The 24580-nt window shown below is 35.7% G+C and overlaps 1 protein-coding gene across 1 annotated transcript in view; it reads right to left on the reverse strand.

The window, feature by feature from the left end:
• Window positions 1–3493: 3493 nt before the first annotated feature.
• Window positions 3494–24580, reverse strand: part of KCNC2 (potassium voltage-gated channel subfamily C member 2) — a 226029-nt gene continuing 204942 nt past the window's right edge. Inside the window, exons 3-5 of the mRNA XM_081586798.1 lie at window positions 13656–14583; window positions 11269–11433; window positions 3494–6625 (exon numbers count right to left, since the gene is read on the reverse strand). Coding sequence (XP_081442924.1) covers window positions 6489–6625; window positions 11269–11433; window positions 13656–14583 — 1230 coding nt within the window. The 3' untranslated portion in view covers window positions 3494–6488. The remainder of the gene's footprint in view (window positions 6626–11268; window positions 11434–13655; window positions 14584–24580) is intronic.

A 24580-nucleotide genomic window follows, 5' to 3' on the forward strand; every position in this document is an offset into this window, starting at 1 on the left:
GACCCCATAGACAGCAGCCCACCAGGCTCCTCCGTCCCTGGGATTCTCCAGGCAAGAATACTGGAGTGGGCTGCCATTTCCTTCTCCAGCATCTAAGAGGAAACTGTCTAAATTCACTAGAGAATATGAAAATTTGTGGTCTCTTCTCTAGATCCCTGTGACAGAATGCAAACATTTCAAGGTCTCTAGTGAAAATAATGTCTGGTCTTTTTGTGCAGAATTTATTCTAACATGACTTATGAAGCCGAATTATATAATTATTTCTTTACCTTTGACTTGTCTTTCTGTTTATTTCACACTAACTGACCTTGCTTCAGGCAATGTTCAGTGTTTGCTACTTTATCTCTGGCTTTTCTTTGTATTTGCAGCAGTGTTTGTGTGTGTCTCTGTGTGTATGTTTTGATCATTATTATCTTAGATTCTGGTTTTCTCTACCAGTCATCCATCTGGAATTCTTACAACTTTTTTTAAGCTTCCTGCCACCCGGTGTGATAAGGAACATCTACTGCAACAGGAGAAAATATCACTGTACAGTGTTTAAACTAGTGTCTTTGTTTCCAGATAGAGACCAAATTACTGGTAAAATGTGGGGTCTCAGGGAAAAAAGAAAAGAAAGAAAGAAATACACAGTCAGTCCTTAGGTACTGACTTAATGCTTAAGTCTTTGCAATAAAATTACAGGTTTTGTTTTATTTTTGATCAGAAAATTAAGTATATCTTTAAGTCATATACTTTCTCTTGGCCATTAAGAAATAATTGGTTTTAAATTAACAGTTCAGTTCATTGCTAATGGATCTCAAAGGGAGATAAAAACACAGAGACCATTGATTAAAGTTTCATCAAAGGTTTTAGGAACTACGATCTTCAGATTACATTAAGAATCCTTTTATATCCTAGCTGTTTCACCTCACTATTCACTACTCCTAAGACAAATGTGAAATTGTCACTAATGCCAAAGTCATTTTAACCATTTTGGTGTGATGACAATTCTTTCTAATTCAGAAAAAACTCTAGGTGTTTACCAAATTTATAACAAAGATCAAAAAATTTATTTTCCTTCAAAAATAATTTACTTGAGTTAGATGGAATGTCCTTATATCACTTTTTGATTATAAGAAATGCACTGAGAAATGTGATTTAAACTCTATGGGTTTATAATACACCTACAAATTTTTTTTTAATGGCATCTCAATTTGGAATCACATTTGATGACTATGAAAAAAAAAGAATTTCCTAATAAAGGAATAAAGGTACTTGGCTGATCTGCTAGTAAAAGACTAGCTAACCTATATGGTAAATAGGGGCATGATATTTATCAAATTTACAAGTTTAATTCATGCTCATTTTTTCTTTGTTATATTTCATTTGTTAATAATATACATGTAAGTCTTTCGTAAAATGATATATATGTCTAGGCCTCATCTCCAGATATAATTTCAAAGGTTTAGAATTGAGCACTGGCATATGTTTTTTTAAATGACATCAGCAATTTTTCTGATGCAGAGCCAGGATTAGAGATCAATATTCTAGATGAAGTTTTCAATGCTTGGAATGATGTCTTATGCATCTGTGCTGCCCTGGGCTGCTCTACTGGAAACTATGGACTTTGGATAATCATATATCAATGCAGATTCATCGATTGTAACAAATACCATTGGTGTAGGGTGCACAGAGTGGGGGATGTTGTGCATGTGTGGGAGCAGGGGGTAAATGGGAAGGCTGTATTTTTTGCTTAATATTTCTATGAATCTAAAACTGTTCTAAAATATAGCTCATTTTTAAAAAATTGAGTGCTAGGCACCTGGGATTCTCAATGGAGAATACATAGTCTTTGAACATTTTAATGTCAAAGTACATATTCATTCATCTGTCACTTTGAGATGACAGTTTGATGAATAAAGAAACCATGTAATACTAATGCAATTAAATTATTTAATTTTTAGATAATAATGAAAAATATCATATTCTCAAAAAGAGTTATTTCAGAGGAGAACAGGAAATAAAAGTTAAGATCAATAATAATGATACTACAACTATGTCAGAGAAAATTTATATAAATCTATAGTCTAACAGTGTTCAAATATTTAAACAATTAGTTAAATTTTGGCAGGGGAAACTGGAAGGAAGGATGACAATCTTTTTCAGGAAGGATATTCTTAAACTACAACTTTTAGCCATAAACTACTAAAGATTTCAATTTTTTAACAGATTCATTTAGCTCTAAATGTCTTCAAGCATGTTATAAATCCTCCAAAGTCCTTGCTTTGTATTATAATCTTTTAATACACTTACTGTCTCTTTCCAAGTTAAGTTCACTCTTGCTATCCCATTCATCTGTCTGGTGATTTATTTCAAAGATAAACTGAATATCTTTCCCTTTTTCTGTAACTATTTAATCTTGATTTTTTTAATCAAAATTTGATGGCAATTATCATCTATTAAAATGCATTCTTTCCCTTCCTATATGTTTTTCCTTTTTACAGTAAATCCTACATCCTGACACCATAGTTAACAACTTTTGGTCAGTAATTATATTTAGACAGATTTCTTTTTCTGAATCTTGGTTCCTTAATAGTCTCTTAATAATCAACATTCTCTTAATAGACTTAATAATCAATAGTCTCTTAGTAATCTAGCTCTTTTAGACCTAGAAAAGATTCAGTAAAGTGTTGGATTTGTCAACCTTATTTCTCTTTTCCATTTTCCCTTTCCTCTGTTCCTGTTGGTGACAAAGAATTTACAGGTAAATAAACACATAACCCCGCAATGTAAATGGAATACCAGCCATGTGTGTTGTACTGCTGAAACACTAAAAGCGAGATAGAAGTCATATTTAGAAGACAAAGCATTTACAAGAGGGCTTCCCAGGTGGCAGTAGTGGTAAAGAACCTTCCTGCCAAGGCAGGAGACACAGGTTCAGGGAAGATCCCCTGGAGTAGGAAACGGCAACCCATTCCAGTATGCTTGCCCGGAGAATCCCATGGACAGAGTAGCCTGGCAGGCTATAGTCCATAGGGTCACACAGAGTTGGATATGACTGCAAGGACTTAGCACAAGAAGCTCAGTAGATATTTAAACCATAAGAAACTATGACAGGAAAATTGTGACAAATATATAAGTGAATAGTCTTGCCTCTGTGATCTTTCACTTCACCACCAATAAAATGAAACAAAAAATATTTACCTCCAGAATCACTGTGATGATTAAGTTGGAAAGTGTAAGTGAAAATTTAGTATTTAGTCATAAAATGCCATATAAAAATCAAATACCATGATAATAATTTTACCACTTCAGAATTATAAGAGAAAAAATCACTTAGAAAAGGAAAACACTGGCTACATGTCTAAGGCTTGAATGAAAATGTGGCCTATGTATGTTTACAAATCCTTTCATCTCAAATATTTTATTATGCATGAGTGTCTTTTGTTATCACGATGCATAAAAACGGTAAAGCCTGTTGAAAACTCCAAAGCAAAGAGACGAGGCAAGAAAAAAACATGAATAATTTATTCAGATAGGATTCAAGTTCATCTCCAACTTATTTGCCTTTTATTCTTCATTTTAGTTAGTTACATTTTCACCAATTATCATCAAGGTTATGCATGCACCTTGAGATGGTCACAAAAGGTCCATGGCACAGGGGTTCATAATTAGGTTGTATGTTATATTCAGAGTCCCAGGGGAACTAATAGATTCCAGAAATACTGATTAAGCAAGATGAATTCTTATACAGTTTCAACTACAACAGTTTTAAAGACAAGTACAAGCTTCTTTGCCACAAAATTCACAAAAAAAGTAATCGATTGAAGAATATCTCTTTTATGCAAAATATACATTTTAGGATATAATTCAATTAATATTCTACTATATACTGACATTGTTCTTGATAATTTAATAAAAAAATACTCTCATTGCCAGAATTTTATTTTTTTAATATTTATAATTGAGGTAACAATGACAAAATACTTGAATCATGAATATTAATGAGTTTAAGTCAAATAACTTTTCAGAACTTAAAACAAACGTGGGACTCCAAATGGGTCAGTTTTGACAAATAGGCACTGAAAATTTTACAACATAATATGACAAGCTAGTATAAGTGGTTTATTAAAAGTAAATGATACAGTTAGTGTTCATGGATCTAACAAACGAAGGAGAAATAAAGAAAATTAAGACAGACCTATAGTACACCAATATCACTGCTTTTATGATCACAGCACAATCTACTGCAGGTCCACAAAGGGTAATTCACAGAGGTGTGGGCCTTACTTGAAGCTCCAGAGATGCTGATCGTGACTCTGGCTTCCTTTGATGTGAGATGGCCAAAGCTGTTGACCCATGCATACATGTTGGTATTTACAGCTGTTTCACGGACACCAGCCAGTCCTCAGTAGACCACTCATATGGGGAGCACCAAATCAGTTCCAGCCACAGTTCTTGTACAGGCTTTTCATGCCTCATGAAGACACCAGGATCTCTTCCAAGTGCAACCTGGGCACGTCAGGGCACATTCAGCAGCAGGAGTCTGTTTCCAGAACAGTCCTTGGTATGGCTAAATTCCACTGTCCCTTTTTCAGCGGTCAAAAATCCATGATAAATTCTGTACAACACTGCAGTCAATAACAGCACCACCAGACAGTATATTAATTCCTTTACCATAAAGTTGTGTTTAATTATAACTTTCTATGTGTAGTGTTATCAAAAGCATCTCTGAATCTCTAAATATCAGTTGTTTATGTCTGGGTAAATACATTGCTGTACAAGGTCTCTGACATGCAGGTCATGCTCTAGGACTTGGGGATATAAAGTAATACATGTTATGTGGCCAATTCTAAAAGTGACAATTGTCTCCCTAACCAAAAAGAAACATGAGCATTAGGAATTAGCAGTCTCAAGGATCCTAAATGCCTTAGAAATATTGTTTATCTCTCAATGTATAGTATGGCATTTTCTTCCCTCTCATGTTCAATACATCAGACGCACTACTGCTATTGCATTTGTAGGGATGTGTAAACAGAATATCTTCCACTGGGACTGAATAAGACACCCTAAGGGTTTCACTGGAGTGTACTGATGAATTCTGGTTGCTAGGTAGTAGAAACTGACGCTGCAGCAGGCAACCAAATGCGATGGTAAAACTGCTGCTTAAATCCTGCTTACCAAAAAGGTTCACAGTACTGATTAACTTAGGCAGTCTACAGGGCATCGTTAATTTATACACAAAGCAGAGAGGCTGTTCCAAGTAGTGAAGAAGGCAAGGGGCAGGGGAGAAGACTCAGCACTAAAATCATGAACACCTTATCAAGGCATTTCTGTGCTTCATGGAGACAGATGGCATATACATAGAAGACAGGGAGCTAAGACATATGGACAGAACAACATACAGGACAAAGCACCTGATTAAACACCGCCTGAAAACCTGATTAATGCTGTCACTCAGAAATCTAAGGCTGGTCAAGAAAGCTTCCTGTGAACAACAATGCTCTTTGTTGTTTGCGAAAAAAATAATAAATTAAATAAAGGAAGGGGGTACAAAAGACAAGAATTTTGAGTGATATTTGGCACCCTGACTGTGAAAATGATGACAAATTCTGGGATTAAAAGAAAGAAAACATGACTCTAGGTCCAAATAGCGATTCCTATCTAAACGAGGCAAGCCTGGCTGGCAGTTACCTTTCTCTCATGTTTTGTGCCTTCCCCAAGCCATTAAGTAAGAGATCTGGCCTCGGCTTGCGTGTAACCAGTAATGACAATCTCTTTGCAGTTATCTGTGTGCAAACAACCAGAGACATTCAGAACTCCAATACAGCATTTTGGAAGAAAAGTAAATCAATCAAGAAATTAAACTATTTAAAACAAATATTTTTTTTTCAAAGAATAAAAAAGAAAAAAAAATTGTCAAAGAGAAATTCGCCCTCCCTGCCCCAAAATTCAACATGCAGAACAGTCAATCAGTTCTTTCACATCAGCAGGATGGTTCAATGCAAGTACACATATCCCGAGCCATCTGCGGTCCCCGAACTCTGCAACATTGCTTTCAGGTGATGGAGACAAGATGATCCATGCAAATGAGCTGACCAAAGTCATGTGTGCATTCAAAACAGAATCCCAGACATCTTCAGAATGGTTCAGTCACAAGAAATGAAGTTCCCATGAAGTAGCTGGCATTTGGAAGCACAATGATTTAAATATATCTCCCTGAAGATGTGTTTATGTATTAGGGTACTCGCCAATATCTGCTGCTATCTGTCATTTTATTGCGAAAGGAGATCATACGGAGAAGTAGTAGCACTACTAGGATAAGATTCATTTAAAGCCAGGATAAGATCCATCAGTTACCCAAATGGCATTTCTGACTTCAGATAGTAGTATCATGCAGGATTTATACTGTATTAATGGCGTCTGGAGTAACTCTACATTTAATTATTTCCATTATGGGGTAAACAGTACTTGAATTAAGACAATTTAGCCAACTGATGCAGTTTGGTTTACAAGATAGATGGGATGGGAGATCGAGAGCGCCTCAGAGGACAAGGAGAGTTGTAAGGTGAAGTTACTGGAGAGAGCCTCAGAGCATTGCCTGCCAAGCCCGCTATGTTGTTTAAGCTTCGGGATTTTTCATATCCTTTTATGGAAAAATGCACAGACATCAGTTGAATTCAACCAGAAAACAGACACAGACAAACAATATCATGCAGAGTAATCAAAGTGCTATTTTTGAGCTCAAAGAATTTGTTTACAAACAATTCGATATTGAGACAATTTACAACTCTAAAAAAAAAAATGAAGCTCACTGTAGCTGTCATTTCCAAAAGATTAAGCCAGCTATCACAAATTACTATTGTAATACTTCAAAATCTATTCTTTTCCAAATTATAGTTGTATTGTTGAAATTTTGACATATTCAATATCAGCAAACTTTTAAGAATTATGCAAAGCAACTTAAGTAAGATATAAATTTGGCTAATATTTTTAAATTTCAGAATATGTCCCTAAAAAAAATAATTGAGCTAGTTTTTCTCTTTTCATTCTTATTTTAGTATTTACTAAGCTAATAAAGCATGCTTAAGTTTAAGTGGACAACTCTTTCCCAGCATATTTAATCTTCCAGCTTTATGGGGTTAAAAGGATGATTCCTCAATAATGGCTTTTAATGCCATTATCTAGGTGATGTAGAATGAATGCCCATTTCTAATTCCTTGTATTAAAAAAAAAGAAAATAAATAATATAAACTGAGTCATCATTTCAGTAAATTTAAATCTGATTTTATTATATATTTTCAGCTGATTCTTCCCTGTCAGGAATGAAGAATAATTTGATATTAATACACCTTTTCTTCCTATTATCTTGCATTCTAATCTTCTGTTCATGATAATCATTGACTTACAGAATCCTTCCCACTTACAAGTCTTTCCCACAAACTTTAACCCACTGATTTGCCTTAGCCGCTCAAGCCACACCCCATCAAGGACACTATTGGAAGGAGTATATATTGTGGTATTTTTTATTAGAAAAGACTAGAGGCAGGTAAATGAGGTAGTGAGTACCTACTGTAAAAGTAGAAGTAAAATTGTCTTAAAAGCCAGGCAATCATTAACTGAAAAAATAGTCATATTATACAATTCAGCAAATAAATGTTCTGACAGCTCCACTGAAAAAGTATTATAGATCCAGAAAATGAAATAGCTCTACTGTGGGGTAAGGTTTGACTAGTAGGAACCCCCTCTCTACCTATACACCCACAAACTTTCAGCAGATTAGATGTTTTCTGTGATATTTTGGAGATGAAAATTTATGTCATCCACTGATTACAGTAAAGTTCTCTAGGACATAATTTCTGCTAATGAGAAAATTATCTGCCTATAAGTTTTATTAGTATTTTGAGCTATAAAGCATGTGAGGTGGCATATATTTTATTCTGCTCTGGTGTGTGATGGAATAGTTAATGAGAGAATATCTTAAATAATTAAAAAGGAATTGCAAGTCATTCATTCTTACATAGGGACCTTCACATTCCTAAAGGGCTAATTATCATTACTCTTCTGTAATGTGATTGGAAATATAACTGGGACTTGTAGAAAGAATAATTTATTCAAGTTGACTTGGATTTTTAGTGTAACCTAAAAATGTAAACTAGACTATAAACATTGACTAATTTTGATTAAAAGCAGCCTTATGAATAAACATGAATCAAAGAAGTTGTTAATAACTATAAACCATCCTTGTAAAAATATACATCTTGTTCCTCACAATAACCATGTTCCCTATGAGACTTCCAAAAAAGGTAAAAATCTGTTTAACAATTTATATTAATCATGTTATTTACATGTAAATCCTGGTTGCCCTTGTAAATGTTTAGTTACTTTTTTGAATTATAGTCATTAAGATAAATATTATTTATTCTGTTTATAAGTCCTTTTATTTTTAATAACTATAATTTCAGTGTCCATTTGAGAAGAGTTCCCTTGTAATTTAGTAACAGCATTTAATTAGTAAAATTATGTTTTTCATATAGATTTATTCTTCCTTTATTCTGCAGGTTCATTTATGATTAGAAAATTTGACAAAATTTTGCTTCATCAAGCTTTTATTGAATGGAATGACTGAAAATATAACTTATGAGAATAAACAACATTGAACTCAACTTGGACTAACATCTAAATACATGATAGACATTTTATACAGCTTTTAAGAGCACATATTTGTTTGGGGAAATATTGAAACTGCCTATTTGTGCACTATCAATGAGTATGTTTGTGTTCGTGTAAAATGATATATAACTAAAACTACTGCATAAATGAAATCATAGGTTCTAATTTGGGGAGTTCATTCTTTTAGGTAATCCACATGTATGCCCAACTGCATTTACACTTGTTGATAGAAAAAGAATACAATGGGAATCCAGTCATTTTTCTCATCTATATAGGGGAGAATTTACATAACTCAAAAATCAGGTCAGTGTAGAAAACTGTTAGAAACATACAGAAGATAAATATGTGAGTGGGGATAATAGGAGCCGTCTCTAATCTATATAAAGGAAACAGGAGAAGAGACGAATGGATTTCTAATAGACATGACAATAAACGCTGAGAAGATTCAGTGCAAATAGCCAGAAACGTTACCCAATCTAGGGGAAAAAACACAGATCTACAAAATAACTAAGCAAGAATGAAGAAGAATTTGTTTATAGTGAGAAATGATGAAGACTAAAAAGCTCATAGTTGGGTTTTCAAAGATGGTCTCATTGATAGAATCTGTATTTGTGAAATAAGATCGCACGTATAGATTTCTCATATAAACACAATATCTTATTAATTGCTTTGCTATGGAATTTTGCCATTTTACAGGAAACTATATTTATATATAATATATGTATAATATGTAATATATATATTATATAAACAACATATATAGTTATATATATTTATATAGATGCTTTATAGTTTGCAAAGTCTTTTTAAATATGTGATCCCCTTTGACAGTTTAAAATTCAAAATATTATCTAACATGGAAGAAAAACACTCTAGCTAGAGTCTTAACATGTAACCCTAGTATAAATATTGCATGTGATATTTTATTGAATGATGCTTAAAACATACCCAAATATAACCACATAATAAATAAAAATACATATATACACATATGGATATATGTATATACATATATAGTTATTTAAGATTACAAGGCACTTAAAGTACTATATTCTATATTATTAGTTATGTACATATATTTTGCTTAAGTACTATGATAGAGTATTAACTATAAAAATATTTAAAAACTATTGTAACAATATAAAATAGCGAAAAATCAGATAATTGAAACACATTTTGGCACAAGAGATAGATGCAAAGAGTGACAGTTGTTGGAATGAAGTATAATTTAAAGTATTATACATTAAAGAAACAAAACAAGAGTCCTCTGTCTTCTCTTTTTTTACTCACAAGTATGGAGACAGAAAGAACAATATAAAGTGCTCAGAAGAAACAAAAAGGAAGCACAACATGGGTAATAAGCTATTTCAAAGGAAGTAGGCATCATAAAATAAATATTTTAGGCTTAAAACGGTAAAGTATTCTGTAGGGAGAAACTGCAATGAATAGCAAATAAGCACAATATTTTTAAAATGCAGTTGCCCTAACTTGGAAGTTTTAGAGTGTCTTTTCATTCAAATTCAGTCAATTTCCTAAGAAGTTATTATTTCTTCATAAGAAATTTGTAGTTCTTTCTCTATTCTGTTGGTAAATAGAGTAAAATAACCTTGGCACTAAAGCAACTGGAATTCTCAAAGTAGAAGGTATTCTAAGAGCATACCAGAACTTTGACAAGGGTGGGTTATAAGTGTCACAAAACTAATTTCTTGAGGATGAAAAAGGTCCAGTTGCTTGGTTTGTAAAGTTTACTAAAATGAAAATGAAAACTAGCACCTAAGGTATAGTCATAGATGGTTGACACAATCTAGGGAACTAAAACCACATGTGGAATGGAGCTTCAGTATGCTGCTATATTCCTAACCAAGATGCCTGTCCAATACAATGTATCCATTCAACAGATATTAAGTATCTTCTATGAGCCAGGAATTGTTCAGTGTCAATTAAAAAATAATAATAAACTTAAAATGATTCCTGCCTAGAAGAGAAATTTTGAAAGTACATTTTGTAAGTACAGTAAGTAACCTTTCCTCTGATTGGGTATACTGTTCTGAAAGGCTGGAGGATCATGTACCTTAGCAAACTCCTGACATTCAGATTAATTACTGGGGAAAATTTGCCCAAACACTGGATAAGAGACCATTAGAGTATGTTTAATGCTTTACTTTGAAGAAAAAGCTTTATTATTGTTTTATAATTGTCAATGACTTATCAAACAGATGCATAGAGTCAATTAGTGAGTTTAATTCATTGTAGGAAAAAAGATAACTTTTCAAGACTGCTGAATATATTATAATAATTTAATAATATATTAAAATAATTAGATGATTGACTTAATTATTAAATACTTCATTACAATTCTGCCTATAGACAAGTGAAAAACCAAAAAATAAAAAAAAAAGAAAGAAGGGTGAAATGTCTTTCAGATATGACAATCAAGTTGGCTGTTATGATACATATTTTTAAATGTTTATAATGAGATAAGATGTAATGAGGCAAAAAGCACGATGATGTCATAGTTGTTCCTAGCAAATGATGAACGAGCATTTTACATCACTCCATACATTTGCAGCATTTAATTGCTGTCACCTGTTAGGATCTGATTAAACGCATGCCTACCTTTCCTGATCCCTCCATCAGAAGCACACGTGTAATCACCTGCCGTCAGCAGGAAACATGTTTCCCCTCTTCTGTTTTTGTCTCTGGTACTAGAACGCCTGATGGGGAGCCTTTCTGGGGGTGACAGTGGCGGCTCGCTTCCTGTCCTGTCGTCGCCTGAGAGCACTGGTCACAGCGCCGAGCCCATGGACAGACAGTGACGGTGAGGAGATGAGACAACACGAAGAGTTTCCGCCGATGCCCATCGCACAGTCACGCGAGAATACAAAACACAGCAATCACGCCGTGACAAGAAACAGAATTCTCATCACTCATCACAAAACTTACATGGAGCAAAATGGAGATGTACTGAAAAGGAGAGAAGTGTTCTCAGGGAAATTTTAATTTCATGTGGGACTTTATCTAATATGACAACGACTTTTACAAAACTAATATGATTCAAAATAGTGTGATAATGAAGCAGCACACGAATTAATATCTTTCCACTTTTGACATGTTATCTAGATACTGCAAACAGACGTCTTTAAAAATGGAGCCTACTGAGGGAAAAACTCCTAAGTAAATATTTGTTTTTGCAGTGCTAAAAGACATATGCTTTCATTATTTTCTGAAAGTAATTTTTCACAAAATTCATAATGAAAACAACCCCAAAGTTTACAAACTTTGTGTCCAGGCTCTCTGTTTTGAAGTGACGTAGTATTTTTGAGCATAACAATGGAACAAAATCAACTTCTCCAAACGCCCTTGAAACGTTTAAGCTAAATACTTGCCAAAGACTTTCACATCCTATAGCCTAGATGCTAGCTTATAACAGTGGTTGCCCAAGCTGAGAGTGTGTCCTCCTTTCCATGCCCTTCAGAAAAGCTCTGCACAGGTACCTGAGAACAATCTAATAAGGGCAGCAACACAAACTAAATTCCATCTTTCATAAGGACATTCCTGGCATAGCAATTCTCAGATACATACTGACAGAATTTGCAAAACAATCTACTAAATAAACATAAGGACTTTGAATAAAATCTTTTAAAAAGCAGTTCAGTTCCAGGCTGTGTCCCCCCCACCCCCATACACACACACCATTTAACCCATAATAGCTTCTGGGAGCTAAGGAGGCAACCTGTGAAAATGTCACTTGCTTTTCCCGTTTGTTTGCTAGTTTGCTTGTTTTGTTTAATTAGTGTTATTTCTAAATAATGCTAAATTATTCACATGCTGCTGCTGCTAAGTCACGTCAGTCGTGTCCGACTCTGTGCGACCCCATAGACGGCAGCCTACCAGGCTCCTGCGTCCATGGGGTTTCCCAGGCAAGAGTACCGGAGTGGGGTGCCATTGCCTTCTCCTTTATTCACATGGGATTGTCATAAATCATTTTTCTACAAGAAAAAGACTAAACCTATCTAAGTTATAGGGAATGCATATATCTTTACATTTCATAGATGACAAAAAATTAAATTGTGAGATCTACAAAATATTTCATCTGTACTAGACGTAACAGACTAGAGAAGACACTATTGACTATCACTTTGGCAAACTGAATGGCAGTTTACAGTCAATCAATCTAGATTATCTTTGGCAACAGAGAGAAGTAGGAATTCAGCTAATTTCAAGCAGGAATTAATCCAAAATTCCATTCTGGGAAAGAAAAGAGCCCAGTGTAGAATGCATAAACAAGAAAATCCACAGAAATATTCAGCCTTCCTATTGATTAGCCAAAGCTGATCATCTAGACCCTGCATAATGTTGGGCTGATTGTACTACACAGCACTTTACCCAAAGCAAAGGAATTATATTGAAATACCCTAAATTTAAGAATAATAAAAATTTAATCAACCCTCCATAATATTACTGAGGAAGACCTTTACTTTCCAAAGGGCATTCTTACATGTCACCTCTTCACTGTTTAGGTCTTTGAAACGTAAACATCCATTCTTTTTACATAACTTCTTCTTGTGAATTAGGTCAAAATGCATGGCTCCATGTGGCAGAGATAAAACTGAGACAAACATACCAAGCCAAATGATATGGAGATCAACATTTTGAGAATGAAGGATGGAAAATGTCCAATATCATACCACCACATCGTGCAGGGAAACAAAGAAACATTGGCACAAAAGCAACAAACAGGCAAAAGAAAATATTGTAACCATCAGCACAGGGCATTCCCATCAAAGCAGGAGAACTCTATAGACCAGCTATGCAGACTTCCACTTAGAATTCACTTAGAAAAGCTACAGTCTAGCTATCTACAAGCCTGACACAAACACAGGTTGTAAAGGGGTGGAACTGGAAACTCTGAACATTTGCAGAAAATGAGGAGGTGCCTTCTCCTTAAGGGACATACTGGTCTATAAAGTATTTAATGGCATGCATTTGAAATCGTGCCTTACCTGATCTGTTATGTTCCAGAAGCCGATTGTCTTTGCCCAGACACGTGTCACCCTGTTTGCTATTGCAGGCCATGTTTAATTCCGTCTTGCAAAAAGTAGGCGAGCTTGCCTGAGGAGCAGGAGGGATGTGCTTCTTTCTTTTTCTTGGAAGCTTCTGCTTTGCCATTGCCAAGGAGTAGTACATTCCAAAATTGTTGACAATGACCGGCACCGGCATGGCTATCGTCAGTACTCCAGCCAGAGCGCACAGGGCCCCCACAAGCATCCCTGACCACGTCTGGGGGTACATGTCTCCATAGCCCAAGGTAGTCATGGTCACTACAGCCCACCAGAACCCAATAGGGATGTTTTTGAACTGTGTGTGCTCACTAGCTGAAGGGTCATTGGGCTGGGCACCCACTCTCTCCGCATAGTAGATCATAGTAGCAAATATCAAAACTCCTAGAGCCAGGAAGATTATCAGCAGCAAAAATTCATTTGTACTTGCTCGAAGAGTGTGTCCAAGCACCCTCAAACCTACAAAGTGGCGGGTGAGCTTGAAGATCCTCAGGATCCTCACAAATCTGACCACTCTCAGGAAGCCAAGTACATCTTTAGCAGCTTTAGATGAGAGCCCGCTGAGTCCCACCTCTAAGTAGAAGGGTAGGATGGCCACAAAGTCAATGATATTCAAGAGGTTTTTGACGAATTCAAGTTTATTGGGGGAAAAAACAATACGGACTAAAAATTCAAAAGTAAACCATACCACACATACTCCTTCTATATACGTCAAGGCAGGATCTGTTTCAATTTCATACTGTGGAACCACACTGGTGCCATTGGTGACTGATTCTGTCTTGTTTTTGACAATATTGAAAGCTTCATGTGTCTCCAGGCAAAAGGTTGTGATTGAAACCAGGATGAAGAATAAAGAAGCAAAAGCAATAAACTGTAGAGAAAAAAAAGAAATAAAAGAAGAAACATAGAATGATCTGAACCATAATATACTTCAATCCAAGTCTAAAAGCATTGATCCCTGTAGATGAAGAAGTATAAACATATATTCGGAGATTTCATTTGGGATGTTACTCAACTGTACGAACTTAGACATGTAGGTAATATCCATTAGAGTTGCACAGGAAGGATGTTTCAAGTTCTTCTTTCGGCTAATATAGATTAAAAGTTTTGATTTATGTTAGAAAACAATTTGACTCTTTTGTGTAAGAAAAAGAGCAAAAAATAAAATCCTTGCAAAAGAATGTTAAAGGGCAGCAGGCTGAAAAAAAAATGTAAACAATGGCTCCAGATATTGGTTATGATCCTAGAAATCTTCAGGTATTAGATCCAGACTGACAACCATAAATATAAGGTGCAGTCTACACTGATGGAAATTTGGAAGCCACCCATATTTAACTGCAGCTTTCTTCTTAAATGTTCAGATTATCATGAGGTATGAACATGAAAAAACTATTTGAGCTGTGCTACCGTTTAAATTTTATCAACTAAAGGTGAAGTCTTGTCCAAAAAGAGCAAACCTAGGGAAGACGAGTTGGCATTGAGACTGAAGAGAGAGAAAGAATTAAGGAACAAATTAAAAGGCATTCTTCCTCTCCTGAAAAAGAACTTCAAATGTTAGAATAATATGTTATAAAGTTATAAAATATATGTTATAAAGGTTTTTTTAAATTCAACATTTCTTTGGCCAATAATATATGCATATACACACACCTACTAAGTACATCTTTAGCAGCTTTAGATGAGAGCCCGCTGAGTCCCACCTCTAAGTAGAAGGGTAGGATGGCCACAAAGTCAATGATATTCAAGAGGTTTTTGACGAATTCAAGTTTATTGGGGGAAAAAACATGAGTGTATGTTCAAAATTCAAAAGTAAACCATAAGTAAACCATACCACACATACTCCTTCTGTATACGTCAAGAATACAGAATAATAATAAAAGCTCTTACTTATATAGTTCTTACTAGTACCAAACACTCTTCAAAGCAATTTACATAATTAACTCATATCAATACTCATAACAACACTACACTGTCACCTTTTATGGTCACAGAGTTTGTAACTTTTCCAAAGTCATAAGATTAACTTGATAAGTTTTGCCCCAGATTTTGTGCCCTTAACTACCAAACTCTCAAATGTAGAATACAAATATGTTGAAACCTTTATTTATTTTAGGATCACATTCTTCTTAACATGAAAGATCTGAAAATCTGAAACCCAGTGTCATGTGAAGCCCATGACACGGTTGCCACCTGCCAGCATTGAAGGCTCTCAAGGAAGCTGGCAGATTCCTGGTGCTCTCTGCATGCTCTCAGATTGAGCATGCTTACTGAGTATCAAGATTCCTTGAATATATAAACAAATGAATTATTCAGGAGGAAGAGGTCATCAGTCAAATAAAGTGAGATCCTTATTTAAAAATAGTACGACATATCCCAAACCCAAAGCTCTTCCCTAATACCTGCTTCTCAACTAAACGTTGAAAAAATCTAAGTTTCAAGAAGAGATTGAAATCATCTCCCTTTTTCCCTGTTGAGTTTCAATGTAAGAGATACACGGATCTTGCCAAATACATAAGACACACAAAACGACTGAAAAAAAATCTTAGGACTGAGATTATCTGCTTTAAAGAAACTTCTCAAGAGGAGAGGGAAAGATAGGGGTACAAACTATTATGGATAAAATAAGTAAGTTATAAAGATATATAGTACAACTTAGGGAATACTATCCAATAGTTTTAATAACTATAAATTGAATACAACTTTTTAAAAGTTGTAAATCACCATGCTGTACATCTGAAACATATAATATTGTACATCAACTATACCTTAACTAAAAAGGAAAAGAAAGTGAAAGTGAAGTCGCTCAGTTGTGTCTGACTCTTTGCGACCCCGTGGACTGTAGCCTACCAGGCTCCTCCATCCATGGGATTTTCCAGGCAAGAATATTGGAGCAGGTTGCCTTTTCTTTCCCCAAATTATGGACGAGTTTCTCTGTAGTGTGCTAGTAAAGTACATCATTCATATTAATATTATAAGTCATGTAAATCAAGGCTTTGACTTATTTTTCCATTCCTATCTTCCAACTTCCCTTGGTTTTGACATTACAATTTGACTATGATCTTTTCCAGATATATTGTGAGATGATGGCATTTTTTTTCACTCAGCTTTTCCTTCATACAAATAAATATACTCTTCTTTTTAAGTCAACTACTTGTTCTAACACTTAATATCACTAGGACCTCACAGATTCTTTAAAATACTACATCTTTTGGAGAAAGAATCAATTATCTTTGATTTGTGCATTACTTCTTTATCTGATCACAATTGTATCCATGGATTTGAGAATCATGCTTGTTTCTGACTCCCCCCTACACTCTTCTTTTGTCATTAGAGCCTTGGCAGTGTGATCTACTGACTCCTCCACAGCCACTCCCCGCACATTCCACCATGGTATCCAGAATTTTAGGCTAAGCATCTAAAGTTTTTGTGGGCAAATTCTATCTATGAGACAGAGTACAAAGCAGTTAAAGTAAACTGCAATTTTATCTTTGATTCCAGTGTTTCTGAGTCAGCATTTTTTCTGGCTAAAATAAGTTTTCAGTCTCAAATGCTGTCCACTTATACTCTGTAGTGAATAGAGTGGGACCTCCAACGTTTCTCATTCAAAATTAGTCCTGACTTCCAGCCCACCTCTCATACAACAAAGACAGTTTTCAAGTATACTTTTATGCTCATCAATATAAAGTGCTAAAATCTTTTCCAGTCAGATATTTTCCTACACTTCATTCATTAATTCAACAAGTATGTTGAGTGCCTCTGTATGCCAGGCCACAGGGATAGGGTCTTAGTTTAACAGTAGTAAACAAAACACAGTCCCATCCTTTGAGGAACTCACAATCTACTAGGTATACAGACATTAAATATTTAACTACACAAAATTACACAATTGCAATTATAATAGATTCAATGAAAGAAAAAAAAATGACCTAAAACTTGATTTAGACTAAGAGGTTATAGAAACCTCTGAGAAAATATCAATAGACTGGACTTTGAAGGATAAGCAGAGGTCAACCTGATAGAAAGGAGAGGTGTGTATCACACAGGAGAGAAGTTTCAACAAAAAAGTCTGGAATTTCTTCAGTGACGCCTTGAAGGGAACACCAAAGGAAGAGCAGATTTTCCAGATCTGCCTCTTTTGCACAAATTGTGATGAATAAATTCCAAACTAGCACAGAGATCCTCACTTTTCAAAGGTTTTAAATCAACTAAAAATATTACCTGTATTTGAATTTAAAATGAGACTGTAAGGTGACTTTTGAGGTTTGAGAGCTGGTAGAGTCCCTTTGGACTTTCTATATTGGGAGACCTATAAAATTTGCTTGTCTTAAATTATTGCACCAGCCCCATTAACTGGGATAAAGTGAAAATAAAAGATATATATATTAAGATGGCTTCTAATTTAAAATACTATGAAAATACTTGAAATAATTATTACCTCAATAAGAGTTACTGGAACTTACTGTTTATGTTCATTAAACGAGTTATGTTACCAGGAAAAGGTCAAAAAAGTCTTAAGATACCACACTAGGTGGCTAGGATTTAAGTAACATGAATGATTTTGTACTAGGACATTATTTAAATACCCCACTCATATTCCCAAAAGTGTGCTCACATTCATTATAACACACCTGGCCAGCTTACATAAATGTGAATTTCTTAGCCCTACATCAGATGTCAGATTCCATCATTTGGGGAGGTGGAATTTGCATTCTATAGGCTTTCTAGGCAATTACTATACATAGTATAGTTTGAAACCTCTGTTTCTGTGTTTTTTCAACAGACTGATAATACAAGATTGATAATTGATTATTAAATTAATTGGACTGGTTTTTAAATTCTAAGCGTTGGTAGACTCTTAAAAGAGTCTTCCTAAACCTTAATAAGGATAGCCAACTACCTCCTATGTAACAGGATGTTTATGGTCCATGTGCGTTTATGTGTGTTTCTGTTAAGACATAATTCTGGCTTCTACACAAATAACGGAGTAAGCAAAGCAACCGAACAGTTTCTAAATATACACAATTCTAAGACACAAAACTTTAGAAACCAAAAGTTGTCTGGTTTTATGTCATTTGGATCTTTCATTTATCAAAAATTTTATTAGAATTATTTAAAGAACCACATGATGATTTTTGCATTTGTATTATTCTACACTGTAGTCTTTATAACTCAATATGTCTTTAGCTTTTAAGGACTTTGTAAATCTGCTGGTGTGATAATATTATAACAGGAAAATACAGAGAGTATGAAAAATAGAAATAAACTTTGATATCCTTGGAAATATACAAGAGTCATCTTCTAAGTAGATGATTATTTTGTTTAAAAAACAGCTAGATAGGTCATTAATAAAGGCTAAGGACACTTGGTATCGTCAAGAATAAGAAAGCTGTAACTGAAAGCCAAAGTTTACTTCATTATTACATGGTAGGGAATTGGAAGTTGGCTTCTGTCAGCCTGCAAGTGAGGATGTTGGAAGAAAGTTGAATTCTAACGAGAAGGAAATGGAAAAGGTCTCCAAAGACAAGGAGGAAAAGTCCATAATGCGAGGACAAACAATTAGAAATACCCCCACAGATATCAGTCAGTAAAGAATCTGCCTACAGTGCAGGAGACCTGGGTTCGATTCCTAGCTTGGGAAGATCGCTTGGAGAAGGAAATGGCAACCCACTCCAGTATTCTTGCCTGGAGAATCCCAAGGACAGAGGAGCCTGGTGGGCTGCAGCCTATGGGGTCGCAAAGAGTCAGATGACTTAGCGACTATACCACCACCACCACCACCACAGATATAGCAAAAGAACCTTGGGAGACTAATGGAGAATATTAAATTCTAAGATGATGCTTGCTTTCTTATGCCTCAGCAGAAGGTGGTTTTACAAAACAGCTTGGTGTTGAATGTGCTCTGAGTAATGAAGTTATTGGACCATGGGAGGATGACAGGAGGGGAGCAGGCAACCAAGGAGGCAAAATACATAGTCAGATTCAAAAACATAAGAGAGTAACAATTATAGTAAAAGGGAATCAGGAGAAATTGAGCCCCTAGTAAAGCCCTTGGAGATATTGGGAGACAAAGCTTCCCATGGAGTGAAGAATAGAATCTCAGTTTACTAGGAATTTAGTTGGAGCATCAAATGAAAGGGTAGCTCCAGAAATGTTGAAGATCTAGGATTATCCAGAGGCTACACTTGGATTTCTTTAACAAAGGATTTGAACACTTTATTTGAACTTAAATCTAAGAGTCTCGGAGATAGAAAATGTCTCCCTTTGTTCCTATCTCACAGATTGCATCCAAATGAGTAAATGTGATGTTAGACTGAATAATATTAATAAAAAGAAATTCAAAGGGAAAGAAATAGGGGGAAAGAAGATTTTATTTATTTATTTATTTTTCTCTTCACTGAACTGGTAACTGTTTAAGGACTTGAATGTTGTCATATTCATCTCTATATCCCCTGATTCTGTCACAGTAGTTAGTATTTAGTATGACTGGATAGATGAATAGAAGTGTGGAAGAATTAATTTAAAATGTATAAAATGAACAAAATAATAAGGTAGAACACATTTTGATGAGGATAAAAATGATATGAAAAGGAGAAATGAAAAAATAAAGCATGCATATTGAAGTAAAAATTCAAATTTACAGCAGAAACAAATTAAATTGGCTCATAGGTCCAAATGTTGCCAATAATAGCTTCCATTCATTCAGCTAATAAAGCTTGTGTCTTACCAGGGATTTGAGGAAGAAAACTATACTGCCATTTTCTTTTCCTTTTCCCCTGTGATAAGACTACAAACTCCTACAAGCATTAAATGAAAATAAAAAGAGGCACATTAAATACTAATTAAAATTTTTAAAAGTTTTCCAGACAAGATGCTGCACGTTGCCTGCACGCATAGGACTGGTACATCACCTAAGGCAGTTTCAGGATGGGAATATCCTGCTAAAATGTTGGCTTGTGGTTCCAAGAAGCAGTTACTTTTTCTCCATAAGCTCAGTGTCCATGCTTAGCAACACAGAGTGCCCAACACTCTCTAATTTTTTTTTTTTGATTAGAATCTATGGAGAAGAAGTACTCAGAGCCCAGGTTGCACATGGAATGTATTATGTCCACAGCCTCAAAGCAAACATTCAAGTAGATTCTCCAGGTATACATAATAGGCTGAAATAAAGGTAAGGAAAAAATGTAGTATAGTTTTATGTTTCATCATTTTCTCTTTCATGTAAGTATTGAAATACATATAACTGAATTCAACAGCTAACTAACATTATCTACCATTATACACAAAAATAAACTAAAAATGATTAAAGACCTAAATATAAGGCTGGAAAATTTCTAGATGAAAACATAGGCAGGACACTCTTTGACATAAATCACAGCAATATTTTTTTTTGGATCCATATCCTAAAGTAAAGGAAATAAAAGCAAAAATAAATAACCAAATGTGACCTAATTAAACTTAAAAGCTTTTGCACAGCACAGGAAACCATCGACAAAAGAAAAAGACAACTTAATGAATGGGAGAAAATATTTGCAAAAGATATGACTGATAAATGACTAATACCCACATATGGGTATATATATATATAACATATATAAGCAGTTCCTACAACTCTACATATATAAGCAGTTCCTACAACTCTACATTAAAAAAACAAACCATTCACCTAAAGATGGGCAGGAAAAACTGAGTATACATTTTGCCAAAGAGGAAATGCTGATGGGTAATAGGCACATAAAAAGATATTCAGCATCACTACTCATCAGTTCAGTTCAATTCAGTCGCTCAGTCGTGTCCGACTCTTTGTGACCCCATGAATTGCGCAGCACACCAGGCCTCCCTGTCCATCACCAACTCCCGGAGTTTACCCAAACCCATGTCCATCGAGTTGGTGATGCCATCCAACCATCTTATCCTCTGTCGTCCCCTTCTCCTCCTGCCCCCAATCCTTCCCAGCATTAGGGTTTTTCCAATGAGTCAACTCTTCGCATGAGGTGGCCAAAGTATTGGAGTTTCAGAACTAACCTTGCTGCTGCTGCTAAGTCGCTTCAGTAGTGTCCGACTCTGTGTGACCCCATAGCCGGCAGCCCACCAGGCTCCGCCGTCCCTGGGATTCTCCAGGCAAGAATAGTGGAGTGGGTTGCCATTTCCTTCTCCAGTGCGTGAAAGGGAAAAGTGAAAGTGAAGTCGCTCAGTCGTGTCCGACTCTTAGCGACCCCGTGGACTGAAGCCTGCCAGGCTCCTCCGTCCATGGGATTTTCCAGGCAAAAGAGTACTGGAGTGGGGTGCCATCGCCTTCTCCGTAAATCTTACGTAGGTGACTCTATTTAGAGGGCTGCTCCCACATTACAGAAAGCTGTCACACGACCTGAATTGTAAGGGATATCCTAGCTAGGCTAAGGAACACCAGGATCATAAACATTAGAGGTTTCTCAGGTTATAACTAATCCCAAGCCCAAACTGTTCATTGTAGGTGAGGTGAGTAGGGTGGAGAACAAGAGTTCTGCAAGATGATTCCACACAAAGGGAGAGAGAGGAGGGGAAAGAGGAGGGTGAGAAGGGAAAAGGTGGGCACCAAGGAGGGGATTAGAGGAGGGAAAGAAGAAAAAGAGAAATTTAACCCAAGTCCAGGGCCTTTCCAGGTGGCTGAGCCATAAGGAATCCGCCTGCCAATGCAGGAGACGCAGGTTCCATCCCTGGTCTAACCTTAGGGAGTTACTTAGGGAGTATCAAATATCAAGTATTACTAACCTTAGGGAGTATCAAATAGTGATAACTCGCACAAAGGAAACCATTTGAATACAAGACCCGGCATCACCCAATCACCAGTAGCACCCTGTGCAGAACGCCTCATCTAAACAACAAACAAAACAAAAATACAAATGAATCATCAGCAGACAGGAGTACCACCTCACTCAGCTTTGCCCATCAGAGGAAAAACAAGCAAACAAACAAACAAGCAAAAGAAAACTGAAAGTGAAAGTGAAGTCGCTCAGTCCTGTTCAACTCTTTGTGAACCCATGGACTGTAGCCTGTCAGGCTCCTTCGTCCATGGAATTTTCCAGGTAAGGATACTGGAATAGGTTGCCATTTCCTTCTCCACGAGATGTCCCCAACCCAGGGATCGAACACAGGTCTTCTGCACTGCAGGTAGATGCTTTACCATCTGAGCCACCAAGGAGAACCGAAAAACAAACAAATAAGCAAAAACTCAGCACAAATCTCACCCTATTTGAAGCTCACACAAACCACTGGACCAATCTTAGGAGGGCAGAAACCAAAAGGAAGAAAGAATTCAAACTTCTTCAAGGAAAGAATTCAACTTTCCTTGAAACCTGGGAAAAGGAGACCTCAAACATAATAACTTTAAAAAAAAATGAAAAGGCAGAGAAATACTGCACAAATGAAGGAACAAACTAGAAACACAGAAGTCCAAATAAAAGAAGAAGAAATAGGCAAACTACCTGAAAAAGTATTTAGAATAATGATAGTAAAGGTGATCAAAAACCTTGAAAACAAAGTGGCGAAAATGCAAGAATCAATTAACAAAGACTTAGAAGAATTAAAGAAAAAACATACAGAGACAAACAACACAATTACTGAAATCAAAAATACTCTAGAAGGAATCAATAACATAATATCTGAAGCAGAAGAACGAATCAGTGAGCTGGAAGATAAATTGGTGGAAATAACCTCTGAAGAGCAGAATAAAGTAAAAAGAATGAAAAAAGCTGAGGGCAGTCTCAGAGACCTCTGAGACCATATCAAACACACCAACGTTTGAATGATAGGGGTCCCAGAAGAAGAAGAGAAAAAGAAAGGGTATGAGAAAACTTTTGAAGAGATTACAGTTGAAAATTTCCCCATCATGGAAAAGGAAAAAGTCCATCAAGTCCAAGAGGCACAAAGAGTCCCATACAGAATAAACCCAAGGAGAAACACACCAAGACATATACTAATCAAACTAACAAAGACTAAACACAAAGAAAGAATATTAAAAGCAGCAAGGGAGAAGCACCAAGTAACATACAAGGGAAACCCCATACGCTTAACAGCTGATCTTTCAGCAGAAACTCTGCAGGTCAGAAGGGAATGGCAGGATATATTTAAAATACTGAAAGGGAAACATCTACAACCAAGATGACTGTACCTGGCAAGGATCTCATTCAGAATTGATGGAGAAATACAAAGCTTTTCAGACAAGCAAAAATTAAGAGAATTCAGTACCTCCAAACATATATAGACTGAAAGTGAGAGGATGGAAAAATATATCCCATGCAAAGGGGAAGCAAAAGAAAGCTGGAGTAGCAATCCTCATATCAGACAAAATAGACCATAAAATAAAGAAGATTGTAAGAGCTAAGTAAGGACACTACATAATGATCAAGGAATCAATCCAAGAGAAAGACATAACAATTGTATATATCTAGGCACCCAACATAGGAACACCTCAATACATAAGACAAACACTAACAGACATAAAAGGGTAAATAGACAGTAACATAATAATAGTAGGAGACTTTAACACCCCACTCATACCAAGGGACAGATCATCAAAACAGAAAATTAATAAGGAAACACAAGTCTTAAATGATACATTAGATGAGATGGATCTAACAGATATCTTCAGGACATTCCATCCAAATGCAGGAGAATACACATTCTTCTCAAACACACATGGAACATTTCCAGGATAGACTACATCTTGGGTCACAAATCAAACCTCAGCAAATTTAAGAAAATTGAAAGAGTATCAAGCATCTTCTCTGACCACAATGCTATGAGACTAGATATCAATTACAAGAAAAAAAAGTGTAAGAAACACAAATACATGGAGACTAAACAACGTGTTTCTAAATAACCAACAGGTT

The sequence above is a fragment of the Giraffa tippelskirchi genome, chromosome 4 (genome assembly GCF_054371585.1).
Source record: "Giraffa tippelskirchi isolate mGirTip1 chromosome 4, T2T-mGirTip1v1.2.pri, whole genome shotgun sequence".
In the NCBI taxonomy this organism is placed as follows: domain Eukaryota; kingdom Metazoa; phylum Chordata; class Mammalia; order Artiodactyla; family Giraffidae; genus Giraffa; species Giraffa tippelskirchi.